The 17,335-nt window shown below is 35.9% G+C and overlaps 1 protein-coding gene across 1 annotated transcript in view; it reads left to right on the forward strand.

Moving 5' to 3' along the window:
• SUPT16H (SPT16 homolog, facilitates chromatin remodeling subunit) overlaps window positions 1-17,335 on the forward strand; it is a 37,687-nt gene that overhangs the window by 8,251 nt on the left and 12,101 nt on the right. Inside the window, exons 2-15 of the mRNA XM_081050246.1 lie at window positions 3,637-3,729; window positions 4,102-4,272; window positions 4,976-5,128; window positions 6,039-6,185; window positions 6,598-6,749; window positions 7,777-7,949; window positions 12,048-12,138; window positions 13,071-13,144; window positions 13,278-13,390; window positions 15,440-15,505; window positions 15,618-15,713; window positions 15,797-15,912; window positions 16,001-16,154; window positions 16,679-16,806. Coding sequence (XP_080906372.1) covers window positions 3,637-3,729; window positions 4,102-4,272; window positions 4,976-5,128; window positions 6,039-6,185; window positions 6,598-6,749; window positions 7,777-7,949; window positions 12,048-12,138; window positions 13,071-13,144; window positions 13,278-13,390; window positions 15,440-15,505; window positions 15,618-15,713; window positions 15,797-15,912; window positions 16,001-16,154; window positions 16,679-16,806 — 1,727 coding nt within the window. The remainder of the gene's footprint in view (window positions 1-3,636; window positions 3,730-4,101; window positions 4,273-4,975; window positions 5,129-6,038; window positions 6,186-6,597; window positions 6,750-7,776; window positions 7,950-12,047; window positions 12,139-13,070; window positions 13,145-13,277; window positions 13,391-15,439; window positions 15,506-15,617; window positions 15,714-15,796; window positions 15,913-16,000; window positions 16,155-16,678; window positions 16,807-17,335) is intronic.

Genomic DNA, 17,335 nt, shown 5'->3' on the forward strand with positions numbered 1-17,335 from the left:
AGTCTCCCATAGTTTCAGAAGACTGTTTTCAGATGTCATCTGTATTGGGCATTTATTCTCCTCATAAGGTTTGCATATAAAATAGTGACTCTAATTTTGCTGTCTAAATATTTGGTTTTACTGTAATCCTTTTCACTGAATCACATTTTAAGAAAAAAATTATTCAAGTTCATTATCTTTAAGATATCTTAAATTCTGGTGTTAATTACATTTCTTTCATCAATTTTTATAAAGAATCAACCAAGACTATTCTATGAAATGGTCAGAGCAACTGAGTTCCGAGAGAAATTAGGATTCATTCACTCAACTGTTTGATTGGCCTTGGAAAACTAGGCATTTTACATAAATTGAAATCTTCGAGGTTTGTTGGATTTTGTTTCCCTTATCATACAAAAGCCAAGTATGTGCGTATTTTTTCCTCTTCCTATATTCAGTTGTGTTGAGAGCCCTTTGGATGATTTTCCTGCATTATTAATGATTAAGTTACATGATTGTACTCTACTTTCCAAAAACATTACTGTATATTTTGAAGTTTTGTATATGTTTACACCTTTGTTGAAAATTTTTGACTTGACCAAGATTTCAAATATCAAAAAATACTAAAAGGGACTTTTTGATTAGTTTCAGTGGTGTTTTTGTGGACATGTTTAGGGGGAAAAATTATATCTATATCCAGAACACATAAGCGTTAAATATAGGGGAGTGCCTGTTACTAATTTGGGAAGGTTATCAAGGTAGCGGTAATATTACAGACGCAAAATTAATGTTTATTGAAGAATTGGAGTGTATATAGGAAAAATTTGGGGAGAAAGTTAGTGTTGATACAATGTCACAGGAATCACATAGCACAGTGGTTCTCAAAGTCTTTGATATCATTACCCCTTTACATTCTTAAATTATTCAGGACCCCAAAGAGCCTTTCTTTGCATAAGTTATATGAAGTATGTAGAGAATATCTGGCCTCATGCATACATGAAGCTGGAAAGGGGATGTTTTAATAACTTTTTCAGATAATTATGGATATTCCTTGTGGATATACAAAGTATAGTTTGTATATTGAATTTTAGTATAGTATAGATATACTATACTAAAACTCAAGAAGTGATAGTCTCTTAAAAGTTAGTTGTAATGTGGATGTGAAACAGCAGCAGTGAATTTTTTATACTGAAGTTGTTGGTCTGTGTTGCACCTTGGATTCTTTGTAACATCATGCAATGTTTTGGAAAATACTGGTTCTCTCAAGTTGTACAGATTATCTAAATGTTATATATTTCATTATACAGTATGGGAGAATCACGCATATTAATATCACCACTGATCAGAAAAGTGTTTTAAGTAGGGAAGCTGTCAAGTTCACAGTGGGTACGAGTTTTTCGAATTTTAAGTTTTTTTCATTTTTCTTGAAGTTACAGGCTTCATTCATTTTCGAGAAAATGTATGCCAGATACCCAAGTCTAAGTGGTTAGTTCAGCTTGTTACTCAAATAATTGTACAAGAGCTTTTGCGTGTGACAACCATCATACTTCAGTGTGCACATAAAAGTGTTTTGTGTGTGCTTTCCAAATCTTTACACAGGATATTAAAAAGACATATTCAAGGGTAGAAATTTCCTAATACTAATTTTACTGTATCAAGGGCATTCTTTAATGAAACGCTTTTTTTTTCTTTTCACAAACGTGGTAGTGAAGAGTTAGTTTGTGCTACCAATTTCATGCTAAGGCACTAGCAGTTTTAACTACCTTTACTTTTGTATTATAAGTGAGAATTAAATATAAACTTTACCAACCTGAAGGAAAACATTTTCTCACTGAAAATCAATGGGTGAATGCATACAGTTTCTATGTAGTAACTAACTTCTTTGGGTTATGTTTTGCTGTGGTAGAGAACTTCAACAGAACCCTCAACTGCTATCATATTTGGATTTTTATTGGCGACCAGAACCCTTAAAGTGTGGAAGAGGATTGTAGGTGTTTTTCTTGACTACAGTGGAAGTCAGAGATTTAACCTTATAGCCTACAATTATCAGTCCTTTGGTCGTATAGAGCTGTTCAAAAGTAGTTAATCGTTGAAGGATTCACACTTATTCCAATTTCAAAACTTACTACAAAGCTATAGTAATCAAAACAACATGGCACTCGTGTAAGAATAGATATGTAGGTCAATTGAAAATAATTGAGAATCCAGAAATAAACCTTCACGTTTACATCACTTGATTTTTGACAGTGGTGCTAAGACAGTTAATTCAGTGAGTAAAGAATAGTCTTCAACAAATTGCTGGAACAACTGTATATCCATGTGCAACAGAATGGAGTTAGGCCCCTTCCTTACACCATACACAAAATTAACTCAAAATGAATCAGATCTAATATAAGAGCTAAAACTATAAAACTGTTATAGAAGAAAGTACAGGTCAATATTGATGGCCGTGGTTTAGGTAAAGCCATCTTAGATCTGATATCAAATGCACAAAATAATTTGGACTTCCTCAAAATTAAAAACTTATATGCCTTCAAGGACAACATCATTACGAAAGTGAAAAAACAACCCACCAAATGGGAGAAAAAAATTGCAAATCATATCTGATAAAAGACATATCTAGGATACAAAAAGAACTCTTACAACTTAATCATAAAGCAATAACCCAGTTACAGAATGAGCCAAGGATTTGCATAGGCACCTCTCCAAAAAAGGTCTGCAAATGGTCAGTAATCTCCTAAGAAGGTGCCCAACATCATTTGCCACCCGGAAACTGCAAACCAGAACTATAATGAGATACTACTTCATAAAAAAGACAAGTGTTGGTCAGCATGTGGAGAAATTGGAACCCTCATATATCGCTGTATGAGGATTGAGAATGTAAAATGATACAATCACTTTGGAAAACAGTATGATTCCTGAAAAAATTAAGCATACCGTTAAAAATTAAAACATTCCTGAAAAATGTCTAGTGATTCCTGAAAAAATTAAATATACCATTACTGCAAGACCCAGCAATTCTTCACCTAGGTATATATTCAAGAAATATCTCCACACAAAAACTTAAGTGAATGGTCATAGCAGCATTATTCATAATTGCCCTAAACTGGAAATAACCCAAATGTCCAGCGATTGATGAATGAATACAATGTGATACATGCATGCGATGGAATATTACTCAGTAAAAAGCATATAGTACTGATGTGTATTGTAACATGGGTGAACCTCGGGAACATGTTAACTAAAAGAAGCCCGATACAAAGGCCATGTGCTGTATTCCATTTATATGAAATGTCCAGAATAGACAAATTTATAGAGACAGATTAGTTGTCTAGGGCTAGGAGGAGATAGGTAATCATTGTTAATGGGTTTCTTTTTGGGGAGAATGAAAATGTTCTGGATTGTGATAGTTGTATAACTCTGAAACACTAAAAACCCTTGAATCACACATTTTAAATGAATGAATTGTATGAAGTCTGTCTCAGTAAAGCTGTTTTAAAATCAAGTAACTTATGGCTGTGAGGTTGCCAAGCAAACATGCACTTGGAATTTCTTTTAGGAAAAAATCATATATATTCTGAGTAAATACTGCAGTCTGTATTCTTATTAATGCTTGTGTTAAAAGAAAATGACCAAATTACCTTACCCTTTACTTTCCAGAAAGGAGAAGATGAATATGCCAATGTTGATGCCATTGTTGTATCAGTGGGTGTTGATGAAGAAATTGTTTACGCCAAATCAACTGCCTTACAGGTGAGGAGTGGACAGCAGTTCTGAGCCCTCAGAATCATTGAATCATTTATTGCACTGTTCAGTATAGCTCTAGCCAAATTAAAAATTTAATTCTTCAGTCCCAAGTACTCTGTACTACCTACTGTGTTTTCTTGTTTTTTGTTTTAAAGAAGGGCACAGCTCACATTGGCCCCTGTGGGGATTGAACCAGCAACTTTGGTGTTAAGTGCACCGCGCCCTAACCAACTGAGCTAACCAGCCGCCCCCACTGCCTACCGTGTTATAGAGCAGATATAGAATATTTTCATCTTCACAAAAAGTTCAGTAGACAACACTGATTTAGAACCTTCTTTTAATCTGTAAATACTGTGTAACCATTGTCTTTTCCCATAGACATGGCTCTTTGGTTATGAACTAACTGATACTATCATGGTCTTCTGTGATGACAAAATCATTTTTATGGCCAGCAAGAAAAAAGTGGAGTTCTTGAAACAGATTGCCAACACTAAGGGCAATGAGAATGCTAATGGAGCCCCTGCCATCACACTGCTGATACGAGAAAAGGTCAGAACTAACAAAGAATGTCATAAATGTAAAAAGTGTCTAAAAGTGATAAACAGAAAAGCCTTCTAGGAATTTAAAAGAATGCAATGGAAGATTTTAGCTGACTGTGGTTATAACAAAGTTTTATCTCATCTTCATTGTTAGGAAGAAGAGAGTGATAAACCTTAGAAGTTCTGTGGTGAAAAAAATGGGCTGTGAAATTCTGGCAAAAAATAACTTTATCTGTCCATTGTCAAGGACACTGTCAACTTGTTTGTTTCCATCTGAGTATCTTGATTGGAACAAACAACCTTAAATATCCTTAAGGGAAATTCAGATAAACCTCATTTCCAGTTTTTACCAAATGTGATCTTTTCTTGTTATATTGCCCACCTTACAAAGATTTTTTCCCCCTCAGAATATTGTTCACCTATGTGTTTTGAGTTTCTCAGCTGTTCTAGCTGTTCCTGGAGAAAAAGAATAAATAACCTTGTCGACTTATATGGCACTTCATTCACTTAAGCATATAAAAATATCTAAAGAAATTTTGTGTTCACTTTTAGTGTGTTACAGTCTGTCCTAAAGAAGTAGGTAGGTCATGGGGTAGGAATTTATTCTTTCCAGGGTTTAGAATATTTGTCTACCTGTTTGTTACTAGTAGAACATAGATGTCTAATTCTAAAACTAATTGACAAATCCCTTTTCTTCCCTGTGGCACTGATAGAATGAAAGTAATAAGAGCAGCTTTGACAAAATGATTGAAGCCATTAAAGAAAGCAAGAATGGCAAGAAGATTGGCGTGTTCAGCAAAGACAAGTTCCCGGGAGAGTTCATGAAGAGCTGGAATGACTGCCTCAACAAAGAGGGCTTTGACAAAGTAAGAGAACTCCCAAGAACAAGCAGATTCAGAGTTGAGAAGGCAAAAGTGTGACAGACGTCCATAACTGATAGTTCAGAGAATATGTTTTGGGAAAACTATACTTTCGTTCAGATTTTCGTTTTTCATTCCCTTTGGCTGAGCAGAAGCTAGTTTTACTTTTCAGTCAGGAATGAGGCATTCAGGAGATAGTTCAGCTACCTCACAGGGAAACTGAGAAAAGTCTCTTGTACAGAAAAATTGTTTTCCTCCTTTTCCCCTCATCTCCCGCCTTTTCTTCATCCTTTACAAAAACCTCTAGAGAGGGGCATTTACCTTTAAATTTTAAATGGTACATTAGTTTAATGACTGTTAGAATGCACACAGTGATCTGGTAAAGGTGTTTCAAATATTTGTTCAATCCAAGAAAAGAATATTTTTCCTGTTTTATTTGTTTTATTTTGTTCTCTAGATTCCACATATAAGTGAGATCATACAGTATTTGTCTGTCTCAGTCTGAATTCACTTAGCATAATAACCTCTAGGTCCATCTATATTGTCGCAGATGGTAAGGTTTCGTTCTTTTTTATGGCCGAGTAATACTCCATTGTGTGTGTATATGTATATATGTGTATATATGTGTATATACATATATACACATATATACATATATGTACTCTTTATCCATTCATCTACTGACGGGCACTTGGGTTGCTTCCATTTCTTGGCTGTTGTAAATGGTACTGCAGTGAACATAGGGGTGCATATATCTTTTCAAATTAGTGTTTCGGACAAGAAAAGAATATTTCGAAGAATGTACTGGTGAATAGTTTGCTAAAGAGAATATCGCTGATAATATTTACGTCGAGGTGCATTTCTTTAGCAGTTCTGTATTTGCATGTTAGAGAAACTCTTATCACTTTGACTGCAGATAGATATCAGTGCCGTTGTGGCCTATACCATTGCCGTAAAGGAGGATGGGGAGCTCAACCTAATGAAGAAAGCAGCCAGTATCACTTCAGAGGTCTTCAACAAATTCTTCAAGGAAAGAGTCATGGAAATAGTTGATGCAGATGAGGTAAATGGAGAGGGAAGAGTCTTTTTACTGTTTTGATGAAGCAGAAATAAATCCCTACCATACAGTGTTTTGGTATGTGTTCAGCTTCCTTTGAAATTAAGCCTTTGGTACTTAAGTTGGTGGTGCGTGATTATGCCAGCTGTCTTTTAAAATAACTGTAAACCTGCGCTAGTTTCTTGAGGTTACCAGTACTTCACTTGAGAATTCCTTGAATAGTTGTGAGTTCCATATTCTGTTCTATAAATTTGCTTATATACCAGTATATTATCTGGCACATAAACCATGTCATAAGCCTTTATAGCATCCTAAATAATATCAGGATATATGTTGTCTTCCAATGATAATATCTAAAAACGCAGTACCCCTCTTTGCCACCGTCTAGTAAGTGTTTCATTTCTGGGTACACTTACAGAAAGTTCGACACAGCAAACTGGCCGAGTCTGTGGAAAAGGCCATTGAAGAGAAAAAATACCTAGCTGGGGCAGACCCCTCTACTGTGGAAATGTGTTATCCTCCTATCATTCAGAGTGGTGGCAACTATAATCTCAAGTTCAGTGTGGTGAGGTAAGTACAAGAACTTCAAAATAAACCAACAGCCAGAGCATTTCAGCCTTTAACCTATTTTTTCTTTGACTCATTTCAGAATTCAGAAAAGTAGGAAGACATAGAATAACATACTCTGCCTTTTACACTGTCTTCTTGTCGTGCATATTTGTTTCATATAGTTTCTCATTTCTTAATTGGGCATTTGATTGTAAGCATTTTTCCAGATGATTAAAAATGCTGGCAAAATATGCCCCTCATCAAAATATTAAAATCTTATTAGGTATACCATAACATAGTGTATTTTGCCATGTATAATGTGCACCAATGTTTTTGGCCCAAACTTTCAGGGAAAATGTCTTTTGTTTTAATTTTTTAATTCAAATTTTTATTTGTTTTTATTAAGGTACTTGTTTTTTGTATTATAAAGGAAATTCAGCATTTATTTTTTCACATATAATGGTACAAGAAATTTTATGTAACAAATAATTACAAAACACAAGAACAGATACAAGGTACAAGAAACTTTATGTCCAGTAACAAATTTATGATATTTATGCATCGTAGAAGGCCAAGAACTCTTAATCATAAATTCAGCAAGACCGATTATTGTATTCCAGGGTATTTTGCAGGTGGATATTGCTATTGATTTTTAGAGTTACACTTTTAACTCATAAGCGTAAGTAAAAGAATTAAAAACATATAGCTACGAACTAGTACTACCCATGTACAATACTCATCCTTACTTTTCCCTCACAAATTTGGGCAAATGCACATTATATACGGCAAAATACAGTATATCCTTTGCATAATTAAGATACAACAACTAAACTTTTCACTGAATTTTTATCCTAAAAGTTTTGGTCATTAATTTTACTCCAGAGTCTATAAATTGCTTTGCATAAAAAAAAAAATGTAGGTCCTTATTCTGTTTCAGCTTTAGGATATCACAGGGAAAGGCAGTGATGGCAAATGTTATGTGCCAGTGATACTAAGGACTTTCCTAGTTTGAGTAATGAATGAAATGCTTTCTTCCTTTGTTCTCTAGTGACAAGAATCACATGCATTTTGGGGCCATCACTTGTGCCATGGGTATTCGCTTCAAATCTTATTGCTCCAACCTTGTTCGCACTTTGATGGTTGACCCCTCTCAGGAAGTTCAAGAAAATTACAACTTTTTACTACAGCTTCAAGAGGAGCTGCTAAAAGAATTAAGACATGGTGAGGTGACTTAGAAAAGGTTTGGAAATGATGTAACAAAAATGTTACTAGCATTTATGTGAGTATGTCCCTGAGGATCTCATATTAAAAATAGAATCACAGTTACTAAACTCCAGTCATCCTTGCATTTAGTTCTTGAATCTACTTTTCTTTTTGGACATGAGTGGTGATTGTGGTTTTATACTGATGTTTACAAAAACCCCTCTGACTGGTTACACTCCTGTGTCCAGATCTTCATAAACTACCGTGGCCTTACTACTCTTCTTTAGAACTTTACAACGTTGTTTTTTGTTATTGTTGTTTTGAGGTATAAGTGACATACAGAATTATATTAGTTTTGGGTGTACAACATAATGATTCAGTATTTGTATATATTGCAAAATGATCACCACAGCTATTCTAGTTAACATTTGTCGTGTACATAATTACAGGTTTTTCTTGTGATAAGAACTTTTGAGATTTTCTCTCCCAGCAGCTTTCAAATATTCAGTACAATATTATTAACTATAGTTGCCATACTGCACATTACATACCCAGAAATTATTTTATAACTGCAAGTTTGTACCTTTTGACTTCCTTTACCATTTCACCCACCCCCACCTCCCACTTTCTTCCTCTGTCAACCAACAATCTGTTCTCTCTATGAGCTTGCTTGCTTTCTTGAATGGCTGGCTGGTTGGTTCGTTGGTTGGTTCGTTGGTTAGATTCCACGTATAAGTGAGGTCATAGGGTATTTTATCTGTCTAACTTAGTTCACTTAGTTTAATGCCCTAAGTTCTGTCCATGTTGTTGCAGATGGCAAGATTTCATTCTTTTTTTATGGCTGAATAATATGCCATTGTGTGTTCTGGGTATACAGTTACCCCTTGAAGAACACAGGGTTTAGGGGCACTGACTCCCCATAAAGTTGAAAATCTGCATATAACTTTTGACTCCCCAAAAACTACGAATAGCCTATTGTTTAACAGAAGTCTTACTGATAAAAAAACAAACAAGAAAAAGGTCGATTAACACATATTTTGTATATGTATTATGTACTGTGTTCTTACAATAAAGTAAAGCTAGAGAAAAGAAAAGGAAAATCATAAGGAAGAGAAATTATATTTGTAGTATTTATTTTTAAAAATCCACATATAAGAGGATCCATGCAGTTCAAACTAGTGTTCTGGAGTCAACTGTACCACATTTTCTTTATCCATTTCATCTGTTGGTGGACCTTTGTTGGTGTTTTCCTAAAAATAAGACCTAGCCGGACAATCAGCTCTAATGCATCTTTTGGAGCAAAAATTAATATAAGACCCGGTCTTATATTATGTTAGATAAGACCCAGTTTTATATTGTAGTAAAATAAGACCGGGTCTTATATTAATTTTTGCTTCAAAAGATGTATTAGAGCTGATTGTCCGGCTAAGTCTTATTTTCGGGGAAACATGGTAGGTTGTTTCCATATCTTGGCTATTGTAAATAATGCTGCAATGAACTTGAGGGTGCGTATACCTTTTTTAGTTGGTGTTTTTATTTTCTTCAGATAAATACCCAGGGTCATAAGGTAGTTCAAGTTTCAATTTTTTGAGGAATACTGTTTTCCATAGTGTGTGCACCAGTGTACATTCCCACAAACAATGCACAAGGGTTCCCTTTTTCTCACATCCTTGCCAACACTTGTTATTTCTTGTCTTCTTTATAACAGCCTTTTAACGTACAGGGTGATACCTCATTGTGGTTTTTTTTGCATTTCCCTGATAATTAGTGATACTGAATGTTTTCATTTACCTGTAGGCCATCTGTATGTTTTCTTTCAGAAAATGTCTATTCAGATTTTTGCCCAGTTTTTTAAATTGGATTGATTGATTGGTTTTTGCTTTTGAGTTGTATGGATTCTTTGTATATTTTGGATATCAACCCTTATCAGATATGTCATTTGCAAAAATTTATCTCATTCAGTTGGTTGCCTTTTCATTTTGTTGATGGTTTCCTTTGCTGTGCAGAAGCTTTTTAGTTTGATATAATCCTACTTCTTGATTTTTGCTTTTGTTGCTTTAGTTTTTGATGTCAGATCCAAAAAACCATCATTGAAACTGATGCCTATATTTTCTTCTAGGAGTTTTGTGGTTTTTCAGGTCTTAACATTCAACTCTATAATCTGTTTTGAGTGAATTTTTGTATATGGTGTAAGACAGTGGTCCAGTGTCCTTTTTTTGCCTATGGCTGTTCAGTTTTCCCAACATCATTTATTGAACAGACTGTCCTTTCCCCATTGTATATTTTTGGTTCCTTTGTCGTAAATTAATTGATCATACATATATGTGGGTTATTTCTGGACTCTGTTTTCTTCCATTGATCTTTGTGTCTGTTTTTATGACAATATCTTGCTGTTTTTTTTATTACTGTAACTTTGTAACATAGTTTGAAATCAGGGAGCATGATGCCTCCAGCTTTGTTCATTTGTTTCAGGATTGCTTTGGCTGTTCAGGGTCTTTTGTGATTCCATACAAATTTTAGAATTGTTCTATTTGTTTGTAAAATGCCATTGGAATCTTGATAGGGATTGCATTGAATTTGTAGGTTCTTTGGGTAGCACAGACATTTTATCCAGTCCATGAGCATGGAATATCTTTCCATTTATTTGTGTCTTCTTCAGTTTCTTCATTCAGTGTCTTACAGTTTTCAGTGTACAGGTTTTTCACATCCTTGGTTAAATTTACTCCTGGGTATTTTATTCTTTTAATGCAATTGTAAATAGGATTGTTTTCTTATTTATGATAGTTCATTACTAAAGAATAGAAACTCCACAGATTTCTGTATATTTATTTTGTATCCTGAAACTTGACTGAATTTATTAATTCTAACATTGTTTGGATTTTCTATATATGGTATGTCATCTATAAATAGTGACAGTTTTATGTCTTCCTTTCCAGTTTGGATGCCTTTTATTTCTTTTCCTTGTTTAATTGCTTTGGCGGCTAGGACTTCTAATACCATGTTGAATAAAAATAGGGAGACAGGGTATCCTTGTCTGGTTCCTGATCTTAGAGGAAAAGGTTTCAGCTTTTCACCGTTAAGTATGTTAGGTGTGGGCTTCTCATATATGGCCTTTATTATGTTGAGGTACATTCCCTCTTTTTATACCCACTTTCTTGAGAGGTTTTTATAAGTGGATGTTGCATTTTGTCCAATGCTTTTTCTTCATCTATTGAGATGATTATATGGATTTTATCCTTCATTCTGTTGATATCACATTGATTGAATCATGGGTGTTGAATCGTCCTTGCATCCCTGGACTAAATCCCACTTGGTTATGACATATGATCCTTTTAAATTTGGAAGAACTGTCGAGAAGTTTTGAGAACTAGTATCTCTAACAACAGAATGTATAATGTTAATTCTACATTGAATGGACAGGAATAATTTTAGTGTAAGAGCAGAACTAATAGCAAATCTGCTAAGCAAGCGACCACCTCTTTTGCCTTGAGACTGTACACTCCCAAATGGCTGCATTTGACTTTATATTTACTATCGTTAGACAACTTTATAAGCCCACCCATGTTACCTAGAGCTTCCAGAAACCTTTCTTCATGATATCTCAAGTTGATGTTGAGAAATCCTATTGGAAATCATAGTCATAAGTAATTTAAAGAGGATAAATAGCCCTCTGAGGCTACCATATCTGGACTACTCTGGCTTGAAATACCTATTTATATCCTAGATCCTAAAAAATTAAGGCCAAAATCCTTCTAACAGTAATTCACCCCCTCAGTAGTCCTGTTTTTCAAAATGTGTAATAACTTTAATGTGTTGCCATTTATCAACACTTAAAAAGTTATTTCACTGAAACCAACTGGTGTTCATAGTCTCTTATGATTCTCATAATAGTCGGTGATTCTCAAAATAGTGTAATTATGATGATGTGGATTATTTTAAAAAATACAAATGCTAAGCCCTACCACTCCTGCAAGGAACTGTATTTTTTTAGTTCACACTTTCAGAAACCCTGCTTTAGGAGACTTCTTTAAATGGAAAAAATGTTGGTTAAAAAATGTGATTTTGTTATATATTTTCTGAAAGATATTTAATGTTCCCTTTCTGTCTTGTCATTAGGTGTGAAGATATGTGATGTGTATAATGCCATCATGGATGTGGTTAAAAAACAAAAGCCAGAACTACTGAACAAAATTACCAAAAACCTAGGGTAAGATGCTATGGATGTACATTGTCACTCATGAGTAAATTTTCATGACTGGCCTTGGTCTGGCAAAATATTTTTAGGTTAATTCAACCAACCTTTATGGACTTGTAAACTTAACTGTGTGCCAAACACATAATGTTATCAGACAATATGAAAAAGATTTAAGTTCTGCCTCTAGGAATGGGGTGGAGATTTTTCTAGACCAATACAGTAGATGCCAATAGGTACTCCAGGCTTAAATTACAAATGTTAGGAAACGTTACATGCTATAGTTCCTCTCTTAGAGCACCTCAGCTCCCATTTAAAAATTAAGTACTCTGATATGTTCTATTGTTTAAAAGAAATTTCGTTTGAATTTTATTTAATCCAGTGTCTCTCGAATGTATTTGAAATTGAACAGCTGGAAAATACCTAATAACACTTTACAGAATCAAAGACATTTTGGGAAACAAGCTTTAGGGAGTCTCCTTAGACAGAAACTAGTCTGGAGGATGTAGTTACTGGACTGCTCTGATGAATGAGGGGAAATATATTGACCTAATACCAAGTTCTGGCCCAGATGACTTAATGAATCTAGTTATCAATAGTCCATCAAAAACTGTCTCAATTATTACTTAGTCTCTGCTAAGCTTATAGGAAAACTCCTAACTGATTTCATGGTAGAAGATTAAATTTTAAATGTGGGTGAATAAGCTAAAATAAAGAATGGCTGATACAATAAATGTTATATGAGGTACTTATTTGGGATATTATTTTCATATTAAGAGCACAAAGACTGTCCTCTAATCCTCTTCCTTAACTGACTTGTGAGCAGCAGGAAATCACTCAAAATGTTTATCTGCCTTATCTTGAAAAGTTGAAATAGAATATATCGTACTTAACCTATATACAAGATCTTCAGCCTGTTGCTGAAGTTTCTCTTTATTTCTTTCTAGGTTTGGAATGGGAATTGAATTCCGTGAAGGCTCTTTAGTAATTAATAGTAAAAATCAGTACAAACTGAAGAAAGGTGAGTTTTACATGCATGCAGTAGGAAAATATTTTTTTGAATAATTTTCTTTAGCTTCATCTCCCTCTTCTGTGTAAAATCTATATTTCTCCATCCTTTCAGTCATTGACCAGTTCCTATTTTGCTATTTTAGGGATGGTCTTCAGCATCAATTTGGGATTCTCAGACCTGACTAACAAGGAAGGGAAGAAACCAGAAGAGAAAACCTATGCCCTATTCATTGGTGACACAGTCCTTGTAGATGAGGTATGTATTGATTCTTAAACTTTTGAGTGCTGATGAACTGACTTTTAAGGCTCATTTTGTACCCTATGGTTTTTTCTTAAAAGTCTTTGTTAAATGCTAGCAAATGGGAGAAATCCATGTGAGAGCGAGACCTAATACAGCTAGAAATAGAGAGTATAGTCCAAGTATAGGGAATGTTTTAAACCAAATTGTTTATCACATTGTCGCTTGAATATTGATAATGATAATACCAGGAACTGATTCTAATGATGGAACTGATTTTGTTTTTTAAGTTATTTTTTGTTTATTTATTTTTTTAACAGGACTTTATTGGGGAACAGTGTGTACTTCCAGGACTTTTTTCCAAGTCAAGTTGTTGTCCTTTTTCAATCTGAGTTGTGAAGGGTGCCGTTCAGCTTCAAGTTGTTGTCCTTTCAGTCTTAGTTGTGGAGGGCGCAGCTCAGCTCCAGGTCCAGTTGCCATTGCTAGTTGCAGGGGGCACAGCCCACCATCCCTTGCGGGAGTCGAGGAATCGAACTAGCAACTTTGTGGTTGAGAGAATGCTCTCCAACCAACTGAGCCATCCGGGAGCTCAGCGGCAGCTCAGCTCAAGTTGCCGTGTTCAATCTTAGTTGCAGGGGGCGAAGCCCACCATCCCTTGCAGGACTTGAGGAACCGAACCGGCAGCCTTGTGGTTGAGAGCCCACTGACCCATGTGCGAATTGAGCCGGCAGCCTTCGGAGTTAGGAGCATGGAGCTCCAACCGCCTGAGCCACCGGGCCGGCCCGATTTTTATTTTTAATAACGGCTTTATTGAGCTTCAATTTACATACCATAAAACTCACCCACTTAAAGTGTATTTTAAGTGTGCAGTCATCACCACAATCTAATTTTAGAACATTTTCATTACCTCAAAAAGAAATCCTGTACCCATTAGAAGTCATTTCCCATTCCTCTCCCCTCCCCCAAGTCCCTTAGGCCTCAACAATGACTAAACTACTTTCTATCTAAGGATTTGCCTGCTCTGTACGTTTGTGGTCTTTTGTGACTGGTTTCTTTCACTTAGAGGAATTGATTCTTTTTTTTTTTTTTTTTTAAGATTTTTTATTGGGGAAGGGGAACAGGACTTTATTGGGGAACAGTGTGTACTTCCAGGACTTTTTTTTGTTTTTTCCCCTCCCAAGTCAAGTTGTTGTCCTTTCAGTCTTAGTTGTGGAGGACGCAGCTCAGCTCCAGGTCCAGTTGCCGTTGCTAGTTGCAGGGGGCGCTGCCCACCATCCCTTGCGGGACTCAAGGAATCGAACTGGAAACCTTGTGATTGAGAGCCCACTGGCCCATGTGGGAATCGAACTAGCAGCCTTCGGAGTTAGCAACATGGAGCTCCAACCGCCTGAGCCACTGAGCCGGCCTCAGAGGAATTGATTCTTGATGATGATGATGAGGATGATGATAGGAAATATTCAGTGTTCTTATTATAAGCCAAGCACATTTTACGCTTAATTCATTGAATCCTTACTTATAACCCTATTAAATAGATACTCGTATCCTCATATACAGAAAAAGAAACTGAGGCACAGCGAAGTTTTAAGTACCTTGCCAAGCGTTACATACCTAGACAGTGATTGAGCCAGGTTTCAAATCAAGCCCGTATTCTTAATCATTATTCCAATGTTGCTTCCCACATTACAATTCCTGCTGAGGGGCTGGAACCTAAGAACTGTATTTATTTATTGTCAATATTATACTGTGTTTTCCCAAAATTAAGACCTAGTGGGACAATCAGCTCTAATGCGTCATTTGGAGCATTAGAACAATATTATTAATAAGACCCGGTATTTATGTCACATCATATCACACCCGGTCTAATAGTAAAATAAGACCGGGTCTTATATTAATTTTTTCCTCCGAAAGACGCAGTAGAGCTGATTGTCCAACTAGGTCTTATTTTCAGGTAAACACAGTAGTATCCAGAGGTTCAAAACATTACTCAGCTACATACATACTAGATTAGAAAGTAAAACTGTTCGACTTAATGTTCTTATAGATGTCTGACTTCTCCCTTTTTTTTAGGATGGCCCAGCCACTGTTCTCACTTCTGTGAAGAAGAAAGTAAAGAATGTGGGGATTTTTCTAAAGGTAGGAAGAGGATAAATTTGTGGTATAGGAAGTTTGTGTATAGTGAAGAAGGTAAACAGTATTGGCTAAAAAATTAAAACCTGAATTTCTGATTAAGACTTTTTTCCCGTAGAATGAAGATGAAGAAGAAGAAGAGGAGGAGAAGGACGAGGCCGAGGACCTGTTGGGAAGAGGATCTCGGGCAGCCTTACTTACGGAGAGAACACGAGTGAGGACTGTTGTATCCTACATTGATCTCATGTCCGTCATGTGGTTCACATGTTGTGATAGCTTCGGATTTTTCTTCTCCAGAATGAGATGACTGCAGAAGAAAAGCGAAGAGCACATCAAAAAGAACTGGCAGCTCAACTCAATGAGGAAGCCAAGAGGCGGTTGACTGAACAAAAAGGAGAACAGCAGATTCAGAAGTAAGAGTTTGCATTGAACAGTGAGATTGTCTTGGGATTATGTGTGATTTGCAGAAATTTCTTAAAAAAACTTTTCTCCCCACTCCAGAGCGCGCAAATCTAATGTGTCCTACAAAAACCCATCTTTGATGCCTAAGGAACCACATATTCGGGAAATGAAGATCTATATTGATAAGAAATATGAGACTGTAATAATGCCTGTGTTTGGCATAGCGACACCTTTTCACATTGCCACGATAAAGGTACTGACATTGAATCAGATTCCCTGCACATTGTTTCTTAAAATAGTAGTTGTGCTTGCGATAGATTGCTGTTCTGGCTGCATCATCTCTCCCACTCTTTTTTTCGGACTCTACCCTTCTCACTTCACAGTCTTCCCCCTGTCTCCCTTATCTCCTGCTATCATTTTCCTTCCTTTCCTGTGTTCACTTTGTAGAAAGTTAAATGATCCAGTCTAGAACCATAGTTTGCCTCTCTTTTCTTGAATGTTTTTAAGCGTTTTAAGCATAACTTGTAGTTATGCACATAGCATAAGATACATGGAGAATTCAGTATTCTTTTGGAAACACATTCGGTCATATGAAAAGATAAACTAAATATGTAGTGTATTAGATTTAGATTAAGGTTTACAGGCTAGGTTTAGCAGTCAGGTTGCAACTCCTAATTTAATTTTAGCATATCTGTAACTCCTGATCTTTGTCAAAGAAATAATGCCGTGTGTTTGTCTTTTTTTTTTTTTTTTAATGCTTTCCCTTTCTTTGAACAGAATATAAGTATGTCAGTGGAAGGAGATTATACTTACTTGCGAATCAACTTCTATTGCCCAGGCAGTGCTCTGGGTAGGAATGAGGGCAACATCTTTCCTAACCCAGAAGCCACTTTTGTCAAAGAAATGTGAGTCCGCGGGAAAACAACCACCCCCAAATCCCTGCTGGCTAGTGGCGCTCGCAGAAACATTTCATTCTCTGTGCTGTGTCCTCCCCCATCTAGTGAATGGCAAAGCCTCCGTCAGGCACTTATGTAGGATCACCTTGTAAGCTTTGTACTGTGTCGAGGATGGAACATAATTTAGAATGCTCATGGAAATATTTTATGCTTACTACATACATTTTGCAGTAGAATTTCAAGGAAATATGTGCCACATTGGGAGGTTATGCCAGATTTGAAAAATAAGTATGATTGCCCCATCCAATGAATTAGCCATTCTTCTTCTTTTTTCTTTTCTTTTTTTTTTTTTTTACGATTTTATTGGGGAAGGGGAACAGGACTTTATTGGGGAACTGTGTGTCTTTTCCAGGACTTTATTGGGGAACAGTGTGTTTTTAACAGGAACTATCAGTTCCCAGTCAAGTTGTTGTTCTCTTCAATCTTAGTTGTAGAGAGCGCAGCTCAGCTCCAAGTCCAGTTACTGTTGTTCACCTTA

Source organism: Rhinolophus hipposideros (assembly GCF_964194185.1).
Source record: "Rhinolophus hipposideros genome assembly, chromosome: 5".
NCBI lineage: Eukaryota > Metazoa > Chordata > Mammalia > Chiroptera > Rhinolophidae > Rhinolophus > Rhinolophus hipposideros.